Genomic DNA, 13,219 nt, shown 5'->3' with positions numbered 1-13,219 from the left:
TATACATGGATATACATGTGATACACAATTGATACAAATATGATACATATGTGATACTCAAATGATACACAATGCGATACACATCATTTTTTTCATGTTCAGCTTTTACTTCGAATTTTCAATTCAAACCACCTCAAAACTTCACCAAATCATCCCAAAACTGAGATTCAAGTTCCTTAAGTTGTGCCCAATCTATTCTAATAACACCCACTCAAAACAAAGCAAAAATTTAATATTTTTTTGCTACAAATAGCTAATTGGCTAATTTGGCTAATATTAGTAATATTTTATCAATTGGCCAATTTTTGTAATGAGCAACTTATAAATGGACATAGCTGGTAATTTCCCTATTTACAATAGTAAATTTGGACCTTTTCCCTATATTTTAATCCAATGAGTTTTTGAGAATATTTTGAAAATAAAATTAAGAACCGAACGTCTCGTTATTTGTTAAAACTAGGAAATATCACCTATATGGGACAGAAGTGATAGTTCAATTTTCTTTCTGGTTTGGATTGACTGACAAAAGTTAAATAGGAACTTAAAATGTCTCAGTTGAGACTTGGGAGGAAGAATACCACAAAAAGAACACAGGAAGAAAACATAGTGAATCTTTAACACATCTACTGGCAAATCCTACTTTTTGGTGTTAGCTAACATACAACATTGGAAGCTTGTACATGCACACCCCCACACCCTATCAATCCAACACAGGTACATTTTGAAAATTTGATAATCTAAATTCGAATTGCACAAGATATCGAGAAAATCGTCTAATTGCTTATCTAATATATATGCACACCTTGGTGAGCCACAAGCTTCACAGTAGTTAAGAGACCATATCAGTTGGCATATGAACATGTTCCTATTCATCAAGCCCATATTCTTCTCCGAAGTATTTATCAACCAACTCGTTCGCCATGCTCCTGAGTTCTTCGTTTTCATGAAATTGGTATCTTTCCATGGCCTCAATACCATCTTCCCTTTCGACGAGCTTTGGACCCTCTCCGTTCGGCATTCCTCTCAAGACCTGTCAAAGAGAAGTCCCTAAAGTTGGCCCAAGAAATAATAGGCTCTGATTATATAATCATTACTTAAAACACTTATCATCCATCAAGTATCTATGTCAGCATATAATTGAAACCAGAGGCGGAGCCAAAATTTGAAGCTTATGGGTTCAGAATCAGTCATTTTAAGTTCCTGGGTTCTAAATTGATGACTTGTATATATTCAATGAATTTCTTAAGACAAATACAGGGTTTAGACCAACGCTATTGGATTCAGCTGAACCCATAAGCTATACTCTGGCTTGGGCCCTGGTTGAAACAACACAAGATAGCAAATCATCAGCCACAAGTTGCGGTCAAGTCAAGCAACAACACAGAAAACTAGTTAGACCTCAACTTGATGGCATTTTGGATGTTTGAAATGAATAAATTATCCTCCTTGCTCATTGCAACATCATTATAATCTAATTATCTGACACTGGAGTGACTAAAAGTACAATCTCTCAACAGTTGAATGTATAATTAAAAGCAGTTGTTATCTATTCAAGTAAATATAAACATAGGGGTGGAGAGAGAGAGGGAGAGAGAGAGAATTTGTTATCTATGCAAGTAAAGAGAGAGAGAGAGAGAGAGAGAGAGAGAGAGAGAGAGAGAGAGAGAGAGAACTCCTTTTTACTGCTTTCATTAAGATTCTTTTGGGGCAAATAAAACATACCCTGCATACTCCATTCGGGGAAAAAACAAATAGAAGATTGATCAACAACGAACATTAATCTGCTTACCAGCTCAATGAATTGCAGTCCCAATCTTGCTGCCTCAACATCAGCAGATCTAACCAAATCCAGAAAACCAGTCAGGCAACCTCCACGAACAAGATTCACCAAGTGGTCCAGAATCACATTTGGTCTTCCAGAACCTTCAGCAGGGGCGACACAGATGTTACCCAGGACATATGCTACCTCTTTTTTTATGTCAAATGCAGCTGTTGAAAGAAGATGTAAAAGAAGTGCCATAGCTTCACTTGAAAATATTAGCCGCTTATGCTCCACTGAACCAGCAGCTATGTTAGATAGCACCCAAGCAGCTTCCTGGAAAGTTCCAGAACTTCTAATAAACAGTATAACAATCTCTAAACATCAAAAATATAAAGATAAAGTACCAATAGGATACCTTCTTCAAGATGCGGTGTTCACCTTTTAAGCATTTCACTAGTGCTTGGATGGCATTGTCTGGAAATAATTAAAGATGTCAGAGTTTTCGATGTTCATTTGCTTATAACCATATACTTTATATGACCGGAAAAAAAAAAGGAAAAGTAACCTGTTATCTCATGTCCTGCAACAAGAACAACATTAGTAATATGCGTTTCACCAGCCACAAGATTCCCCAAGCTCCGCAACACCTGATTAAACAATAGTTGTGAAAGACCCAAAATTGAAGCGATAATATACAACTACCATGACGTACATACATTGATGAATGACCACATATCATGCTGATCGACACAAAGATGCAGTCTTCCATCAGCATAACTTAAAATAAAAGGAAATTAGACAAAGAAATTTTATGATTTTTTTTAGAAGTAAAGAAATTTAATGATTATTTACCATCCCAGCTCCAAAATGCCGTCAAAAGCATTACAGGATCTATTCTAGTTATAAGACTTTTTCTGCTTTAACTGTTCTTAGAGCAAAATCATATGTTTAATCATGAACTAACAAGAGCAAGTGTGGTTCTTGCATATCCCTCCCTCGGGAGGGGGGTTCAATACTTTGAGACCACAATCTGATTCCAGTTAGCCTGTTTTGATAAGAGAAAATTGACACGACCGTAATTTAAACTAGTGCAGTTGCCTCCTAAGGTTACATATATAATACTTCAAAATTTTAGTATTCACTAATCAAATAGTACAAACTAAGAGAGAAGAAATACTATTCAATAAAATTAGCCAATCAGGTTTCCAGGAAATATGCTTGAAGAGTTAACAACTTAATACGTGTGAGTAAAGTTTCATGTGTCAACATCAGAAACTAGTGCAACCACTTTCCAGAATATCTTCCTCCATGTCATGACACAAATAACATACGTTACTATCTTATCCTCCGATTTCATAAGCAAAATATTAACCTTGCAGCAAAAAAGGATCCAGTAAGAGATACAGAAAACTCAATTAGAATCCGAAGTTCAGAACAAGAAAGCGGAATTGAAATGGGGAAGGAAAAAAAAGCAAAAGGAATACTATTTTGAATGTGATCACAGATATTTCCTGTTCAGCAAATAGCTTTAGACTCCCAGAACATCCATCCTTTCAATTTGAATGCCAAGACTGAAGTCAGATCTCTTCTTATTCCATTAGTGATTGTCCTTTTTTTGTTATACTTTTTGATAGTTCTATCTGAGATTGTTCTCAAAGCTCAACGAATACAAATAATAAGAATCATTCTGATAACATAAACAAACTAAAGCCATTATATTTTTATGCATGTTACCGGGATAAGCAGTTGCAGACTACTTGACACGGCCAATCTTTCTACCAGTACTTGTACGAGATCACTCTTTGCCAGTATTGTAGTTGCAACATTTGAAAGGGCAGTGAGATACACAACAACCCATGCTACTTCAGTGGCCAACTCATCATCTCTGGATGTGCCCAGCAAATTAGTTACAAAAGACATTGCAGAAAGATATAGCATAATTTGAATATCTATTTAATGTAAACGGGCAAGTCCTTCTCTTTTCAAGTTCCGTAGATATTATCATGTAATATGCAACTGACTTAATCTAATTGCTCATCTTGCAAGTTCAGTGCCAATGAAATATTATAAATGTTGATTACATTTTATAACTTCAAAGAAGTATTGACTTCATTTTTGTTTATAAACTTAAACAAGTGTTTATATGCATGCAATAAAATTTATTCTCTTTGGATACAGATTTGATGATTAACATGGGATATACATGCAGTGCATTTACCCAATAAGTAGTGTGACTAAACATAACAACACAGAGATGAATCTTCCACCGAAACTACCGCACATATAATCTGAAAAAAAAGGGGGGAATATAAAAGAAAAGAACCCATTCAATATAGAGAATTTTCTCACCTTTAGATGAAACTTTCCTTGTTTAAAATTACAATCACAACCATTTATGTAAGACAGATATGTTTTCTATTTCTGTTCATAATCACATTACAGATACATGAACGAAAGATCATCACTGTGAAGGTCCTAATATTTCACCAGAAATTGATGTTTAGCATCAAATGCTACACTAGCGCCTCAAGCAAGTTTACCACACAATGCTCTTTATTGCATATGCTTATTTAGATGAAATCATGAAATTAATTCACACTGCAAATCATGTGTGCATGAAAAAGCATTCACACATCACCCATTATCTCAAGCTAAGCATGAGAAACTAAATATGATTTTCTTGTCTTGCTTTATGAAAACTTCACTCTTATTTAAAATGTGCAATGTGCAACTTATGAAACATCCTTTTGACATATACCACCAGCTATTTTTTATACATACATACATATATATATATATATATATATATATATATATATATATATATATATATATATATATATATATAGCACATATAAACCAATTACGTGGCGTGAATTACGCACTCAAAAATGCTGCATTCACTAACACTAACTGCCAGATGAAGGATGATGTCCATAAACTAAGTGTCATAAAAGACTTAAAGAACAATGTCAGTGTGATGACCTGAAAATAGCTTACCCTTTCTTTAAATGTCGAATAATTCCATCGAGTACCCCATCAATTTTTATCAACTCTGTCGCAGCTTTAGGATCTGGTCCCTACACAGAAAAAATGATCTTATATTTCAAAAACAAAAAAATCAGAACAAACATACAATCAAAAGTGAAAAAAGTAACAGTAAACCAATTCTTTAGCAGATTGCCAAATAGAATTACTAGCATAAAGCAAGGCAATTTGCTTTTAGTTGTCACCTAAAGATGAATTGTGCTGATGGTACAGACAGCCATCAAATATTTTTTTGTTAATCAGACAATACGCAATTCTGCAGAATAAGGAAAGAAACTTCATTCTAGAACCTTGATTAGGTTTGATAATGCCCAAGCAGCTGTTCTCACAGTTGACCTCTTGTTAGGCAGCATCATCCTTGCAAGAGCTTGTAAGGCTCCTTGTAATAGGAGAACATTTCTCAGCTCCTCACCTTCACCAGCAACATTTCCCAATGCCCATGCACACTGCTCCGCTACATGCAAGGAACTCTTTTCTACATATTAAATAAAACAAAAAAGTAAATAATTAATCAAATGTGTCTTAACAAGATAATATCTCAACTAATAAGTTATAATAAAAAAAATAAGGTTCAATAAAAAAGTAACTGGATGGCAAACAATAATCTAGTTACATAGAAAAAACGGCAGGAAAAAAATCTGAGCATCTAGCCAAAAACCTTATGTGATGTTGGAGTGGCCTAAGTTCTTTATAAATTTCTTTGGATGTCCTTGTATACCCTATGTGGGACTTTATACAAGTCGACACACTAACATCAATAACCCAATTCTAAAGTTCACACCTGGACTCCAATATGGACTTACTAGTGTGCGAACGGACTTAAGATAGGTTGGCCCTGCTACCTACAGAAATAATCTGAATAAAACAAAAAAGGGCAGCTCGGTGCACAAAGCATCTCACGCTCACACAGTGTCCGAGGAAGGGCCACACCTCAAGGAGGTGTAATGTAGGCAGCCTACCCTAAATAAATCTGAATATCCAACCCAAAATTTTAAAAGCAAGAGTGAAGTGGTTCAAAACCTTTATAAATCTGTTTGGATTCACTTATATACCCGATATGGGACTTTGTATATGCTAAAACACAGATGATGAAAAACTAAAAACTTCAAATGTCAAGAGAGAAAGCATTCAAGATTTGCTGCAAATTGGTTAAAGTCAAACTCAATCTGGGGATATGCTAAGAAAAATGCAATTGACGTCTAGAAAGCGGAGAAATGATAGATATCTCATAATGCAGATTAAGAAGTTGCGGGAACAAAGAAAGAAAAGATAATGGAGTTATTAGTAAACAAAGATTTCGAAGGGGAAGAGGAAGAAGAAGATGAGGAATATAAGAATGAAGACAAAGATGATCTTAAGTTCTTAACCATCATTGATGAGGAATATGATGACGTTCCAATAGTGATTTTCTTATTGTTTAAGGACTTACAAAATTGGAAACATGAAAGTTTGTTTTTTATTATAATTGTTTTACCTAAGGGTTATGCGTCATTTTTCATTTTATATTGAGATAAGAGCATGTTTAGTACTGTATTTGCATTTATAACAATTTTATTTACTTAAATGTGCAATGCGATTCTTGAATTTTTAATGAGCATCTGGGTTCTCACTTCTCGCTTCTAGCCGTAGGTCCCTTGTTACTTTCTTGCGCTTTTGGCTTTTAATAAGACTAGCAAATTCTAATTCCACTTGACGGTGACCTATAGTGTTGGTTTAATATTGATTCTAATTAGGAGGTAAATCGGTTCTTTCCTTTTTATTGCCTACTTAACTCAATTTGAGGTCTCACTTCAATCTTTTATTGCTTTCCTTATTTTAATTGTTAAATTCCGTATCATTTTCGTCATCATTTGGTTCCAAATCTTCAATTTGTTCCAGCACAAGGGGAGGCTTTAAACGACCTTGGTCTATATTGGAGACTTGTTCACAGCATCTATTACCTCAACATCATACAACTTGACATCTCATTCGCCGTTAGCCTGGTTAGCCACTATGTCGACTTCTTATAACAGTCATGGGAATGCATTAATCTGCATTCTCAGGTATATCAAGGAATCTCTGTGACATGGACTATATTATGAAAACAATGGACATGTATAATTTGATGGGTATTCTACTGCAGGCTAGGCAAACTCTCCCTCAGATAGACAAGTGGCCTCAGGAATTGTATCTTAATTGGAGGTCATTGTGTCTCTTGAAAAGTAAAAGCCAAAGATGTAAGACAAGACCAAGCGTGGATACAGTATTGGGCCATGGCCGTAACCACATGTGAGCAAATATCATAAAAGTTGTTTCTTCAGGAACTAAAATTTAAAGGAAGACGGATACAATTAAGCTACACTACAATATTGCTTCAAATCCCATTATTTATGAAAGATACTCCCTCCATTTCAAAAAGATTGTCTTAGTTTGACTTGGCACAAACTTTAATAAAGAAGGGAAGACTTTTGAGATATGTGGTGTTAAATAAGCCATAGCATTTGTGTGGCTGTAAAACTTTTGAAACTTGTGGTCTGAAACCTGCCATAGCATTTGTGTGGCAATAAATGCTTCTTATTAAGGAAATATTGAAAGACGCCAATCTATTTGAATCAGACTAATAAGGAAATAATGCCAATCTTTTTGAAACAGAGGGAGTATAGAAATAGATTTTTGGCAAAGGATTGAGTCAAAGATATATTGCAATGAGTCATCAGTACAGTTGGCCAACTAGAATTCTTACAAAATTTCACGGCCATAAAATTGACTGCATCTTCTAAAACAAGTTATTTGTAAAAATTATACAGCAATCTTTGTAATTAGGTAAATAGTATTATTTCTTAAATAAGAAGATTTTATGATACGTGCTTTCCTAATTTAGACCATATATAAAGTAAAACATTATTTAAACCCCAACATCGAAAGTGGAAAATCAAGCCGAACATTCCCAAAACCTCCTCTCTTCTTTTGCTTCTCCTCGGCTTTAGGAAAACAAACTAATCCTAATACAATATTCTTTTTATAACCGAGAAATCCCCAAGGTCCATGCAAGATTCGAAACTCAATGGATAATGGGCCTGCCCTCCACCCGTCTACACTTAAATATCAGGCTTTTGTGTGCGGCCGGGTTCTAATTCGTGACGTGCACCTAACCCAGACATCACAAGCTACAATCTTACCATTAAAACAAAGAACTAGAGGCCATCCTTAGACGATATTTTAAACAACATGCCTTCAAGGTAGTGCCATTAAGAAGAGTAGACTTATGTTCAAACGAACAGTATAACTAAAGGACGAAAATATTGTAAACTTAGTTATTCTAAGTAATGAAGAGAATCCTTTCTTGATGAGCATATATCCAAGATTCATGATAATATTGCTCACTTAACATCAAAGAACAATAAAATAGAATCCAGACTTGCTCATATAGAGCACAGTTAGAAGAGATAAAAATGGCAGGAACTTATGAGCTGTCACGTGTTTATTTCCTTAATAAGGAGCACACCTTAAGATCAGAAACAAAGTAGAGATGATAGTTGCAAGTGTTTTAGAAAGAAGAAGACTCCTCCTTCCCCTCGAACAACTAAGCAACTCACAGGTAACATTGTTAATACTTTCTGTATCTTATGTACTACAAACTTGACGCTGGATATGGTAATTCCATAGTACAACTGACAAGTATACTTGAAAATCACGCTGAAGAGAGAGAGGCTTCCACCAACCTCCTAGATGAGCAACAAGCAATGGTAATGCAGGCAATAAAGCTTTGGTTTCGTCAGGCTTTCCAGCAGCAATATTAGTAAGGCACCAAGCAGCCTCAAGCAACTACAGCAAGACAATGACCCAGGAAAGAAATTGTCAGAATATAGGTCTCAAGTAATTGAAACTTTTTCCATTTACTTTTAAAAAGGAAAAGTGAAAGCCACTATAAATCGCTTTGGTTACCAAGCGTGAGATAGAGAAATTTCCATATGCATTTTTTCTACAATGATTCAGTAACATGTGTATAACTAGTTACGACTTACGAGAAGCTGTATTACTGTGTGGAATCAAGACAACAAGAATCACAAGAATTTAATCAAAAAAAGTAAGAATATTCCATCAAGCACAACGCGCCTCCCCAACAAAGTCAAAAGTATAGGTTACTCTAATACCAGTATGCTAGGTTTCATGTCAAAGGTCAAGAAGATCTCAAAACTCCTTATATTGACGGTCAGTAAACGATCTTAATAAATTCTTTTACCTGTTCATCTGGAGAGCCAAATGAAAGACACTGAATGAGAAGAGGTATAGCACCAGCCTGTAGGGCAACTTCAACAGGAGGGAATTCCGACTTAGAAAGAAGGCGTCTCAGCTCACGAAGAGCATTCACCCTTTTCTGTGTTTCCCCTTTACCCCTAGAAATAGTAAGACTTGACGTAATCAGTAATTTTAAGGAAAAACATATGGCATGATCGACTGCCAACATAATGCTTTGTTGTGAATCACCGGCGAAAAATACAGCAGAAATTATTTATAATGGCCCCCTCCACTGGCTAGGGAGAGCTTCAAAGATCAATGGCAAGGAAGGCTTTGAAAGGACCACGCAATCCATATATTGAAATACTACAACAACAACAACAACAACAAATATTGTGCCACAATCCCAAACTATGTTGCAAGCAATCATATGAATCCTCTGCATCCACTTCATTCTATTTGGGTTTATTTCTTTCCAATACTTAATAACGTATCTTTTGGTTCACACTTATTCCTATGAAATTGCTAAAACTAAAAAATACATCATAAAAGTTAGATGAATGTTGGGCCGCATGTTATATGAATGCCGAGCCTTATGTTATATGAAAGCAGGGAAGGAGGTCTGGATTCTACAGATGAATATCATAAGATTATAGATGATAAGATCTGGATGTGCAGTTATACAAGATTAGTCCGGAGTAGAAACGATCACATCCATTATAAGTTATGGATAACACACAACAAGGATAAACTGAAAGAAGGTTGTCTGAGATGGTTTGGTAATATCCTACATAGACCTTCAAATGCACGCAGATGCAACATTATGATGATTGATGGTGTTAAAAGAGGACGAGTTAGACCTAAAAATCACATAAGTTATTCTAAAAGACCTACAATCTCATAAAATCCATGTACACTTAGCATACAAAAAAACATGATAAAAGCAAAATAGGGCGTAACGACTAGTTGAAATTAAGGCTTAATTGCATTGGTACACTTTAGGTTTGGTGTTGATACTAGGGCAAATACACACACATCTATTGCGTACGGTATGTGTGAATCATTCTGTTAAGACGATGGCCCGACATAATTATTAACTCTCACTTCCAACGAGTGAGAACGACAAAAGGAAAAGAGAACTAGTAAACATGGATGTTGGAATAGATTTGATAGGTGTGAGAACAGAGTCATTACGAGATAACCGAAACTTAAGATAGAAAACAAAATAAAAAAATAAAAAAAAAAACAATGTCCACAGCCAAAACTTTCTTCATAGCAAAATAAAATTTATTCTACATACTGGAAGGCAACAGCAAGCTTTAATTCATCCACGGCTGACGAAGTCCGAGCCTCCAATATTGATTGCTCTTCTTCAATCATCATATCAGCATCATCAAGAGAGGCATCATCAGAATCACCACTAACTCCCACTCTGCATAGACGCTTTGTCCGCATGAGCGCTTCTCTTCTTTCCTTCCCTACCGTAACAGCATGTTGCCGTCTCTTCTGCGCTGCAGCATTGCCAACTGAAAACCGAGATGGACACTTTAATCAATCAGAAACAAAGGGAAATAGCATAGGTAGGACACCATTCAAAAAAAAAAGAACATAAGCAAACTCAAATCTTGCTGTAAATTTTTCTTGCGGTTGTCATATTAGACTAACATTAACTCTTGTCACAATACAATCTTTGTTCCAAGGCACCATAATCTACTAAAAAACTTTAACAATCAGGAGAAATGAACAGAAGAAGTATGACAAAATAATTCATTTCACTATTCAACTAATTGCTTAACTTTTCTTGAGCTAATAAAGGAGAAAAAAAACAAACGAATAACGCAACCAAGCTTATTCTTTTTGTGATTCAAACCACTAGCCACACAGATAAAAAATAGGTCTTTACATTTAAGCCTACTAAAATAAAACTCCAAAAAGATAATCTTTTTTTCTAATGCAGAAAAAAGTACAACAAAATAGAAAGGGAAAAAAAAAGGAGAGGACATGCCTGAGGACTTGATAGGTTCTCTTTTGTGAGAAATCAAACCTTCATCTGCCATTGTTTTGATTACCCAACGAAGCTTTTCGAATTGGGATTCTGTGAATAGCAGATGATACCTTTAAGGGGTGGGGGGCAGTTTGAATTAAACGAGAAAAAATAGGGTTCTACAATTGTTCTATTTCGCGCGCTCCAAGTACCAAAATGTCCTGGTTTTCAGAAAGCATAAAATTTCTTGCACTCAATTTAACCATGATTTTTAGCAGCTATGTTTTTTAGGGAAAATTGTGTATTCCAGCAGCGCATTTTGGGTGCGGTTTTCTTAATGCGTTTTCTTTTTTCTTTTTCTTTTTCTTTTTCTTTTTTGTCTTGGTGTCACAATTTTTTCTTTTCCTAAAAACATTCTGATATAGACAAAATAAAGTTGTATGCAATTTATAGCGGGAGCCTTAGAACCCGTTTAGATTAGTTGATTGTAAATAGCTGATTAGTTTAAAATGTTGAAAATATTTTTAAGTACTGAAACTGATTTTTTTAATAAGCATTTACGTGTTTGGATAAACGTGCTAAAACTGATAATACTCGGTCGATGTGTTTGGTATGTTGTTCTTTTATTAAAATAACTAAAATATCCTTAAAATAAATTAAAAAGTTTCTTTATAAAGAAACATATGAACAACGAATATGTAACGAAAAGAAAGTTAGAAATTTTATTTTGGCAAAAAAATAGAAAATATTATTAAGAATAAACTAGTAAAAACGTTGGTCAAACTAAAAGTGTTTATAAGCTAAAAAATCATAACTTGGGGGTGACCATATGACTTATAGCTATTTTAGCTTATAAACACTTTGAGTGTTTCCTAATAAGTCAAAAAGTACTTATACATCAATCTGACCATCTTATAAGCATAGCCAAAGACGCTCTAAATCTGATCTGTTTAACAGGTAATGCAAATTAAAACTTGTCAGTTCAAATTCACTCTTTGTTGGAGTGATAATTTTGTCTGAGTTGGCTATTCTGTTTTTTCCCTTTCTTGGATTATTAGTACATCACAAATAACGTGGCATTTAATTTTTGAAGTCAATATACCTATATCTACACCAAAGATAACGCCGTTTGATCGCAAAGATTAAAAAGATAATCTTTACATAAGATAAGTATTACGTTTGGTTGGGGGATTCGGAAAAATGATTCATATGTAATTTTACACAACGTTTAATTGATGGTATTAAATAGAACTAATTACAATAAGTTATGCAAACAAAGTGTATTATTTTTAAAGTATTTAAAGACAACAATGTCATTAAAGTAAGTAATCTTATTTTGTATTAATAATCACCTTAGGGCGACAGTCGAACCAAGGTTAATAACTCCACCAATGGAATTTTTCTTCTCTTTCGCAAGTGAGTAGGGGTACACTGTTTGATCAAAAAGTGCGAAACTCTTTATTAAATTAATTAAATGCAAGGTTAACGGGTTAATCCAAGTTTAAGATAATGTCTCTAGATCTAAAATTAGTTTATATGGACAATGTGGGACCACAATATAACAGATTTAATGCAAAACATAATAAATGTGGCTATTGTTGATGTGGTGAGAGTAACAAATAACATTAAATGGCATTAAATCTAAATAAGGAGGGAGATTCACCGAATAATGAGAGAAGTGAATGATTCCCTCTTCCGACAATGATGAACGACAAGAATATGAGAGAATATTATGCACTTTCTTGGATCTGTTGGAAATGACAATGGATTGAATATAAGAATCGAATCTCTCTCAGAAAGTTATTCTTTGTATTTTTCTAGAGAGCTTGCTTTTCAAAAGTGTTCTTATCAAATGGAATAATACATGCCTTTTGCCTTATCTCTCCTACTATATATATGGGATATTCCCGAAATAAACCCTAAAAGGTACAACAGAAGGAATATTCCCTTTGAAAGTTCCAAAGCTATACTAGCCGTTATTTTCTGTCCCTTGCTGCTCGACCTCGGCCCTGATGATCCACAATGGCTTGTTCCGTTCGCCACTGATTGACCTCGACCCTGATGAGCCACAACGGCTTGTTCCCTTCGCCGCTGATCGACCTCGGCCAAACTACTCATGATAAGTTACAATTCTCACGAAAATTACCTCCTCGTGCTGAATCTCCTCAGTCGGATTTTTGACCCATACAGTTAGTCCCTCCGCTTAT

At 34.9% G+C, this 13,219-nt stretch overlaps 1 protein-coding gene across 1 annotated transcript; it reads right to left on the bottom strand.

Annotated features, from left to right (window-relative positions):
• LOC109229097 (importin subunit alpha-9) lies at window positions 576–11,393 on the bottom strand. The gene is made up of 11 exons (XM_019394415.1): window positions 11,034–11,393; window positions 10,329–10,554; window positions 9,033–9,186; window positions 8,512–8,614; window positions 5,101–5,285; window positions 4,763–4,842; window positions 3,497–3,647; window positions 2,328–2,409; window positions 2,178–2,236; window positions 1,790–2,095; window positions 576–1,030 (listed from the first exon to the last, which is right to left on the bottom strand). Exons 1-11 carry the CDS (start codon window positions 11,083–11,085, stop codon window positions 866–868), a joined length of 1,563 nt encoding a protein of 520 aa, XP_019249960.1. The 5' UTR covers window positions 11,086–11,393; the 3' UTR covers window positions 576–865.

Source organism: Nicotiana attenuata, chromosome 7 (genome assembly GCF_001879085.1).
Source record: "Nicotiana attenuata strain UT chromosome 7, NIATTr2, whole genome shotgun sequence".
Lineage (NCBI taxonomy): Eukaryota > Viridiplantae > Streptophyta > Magnoliopsida > Solanales > Solanaceae > Nicotiana > Nicotiana attenuata.
Note: the sequence above shows the minus strand (reverse complement) of the source record. Positions and strands in the feature narration are given on the sequence as shown.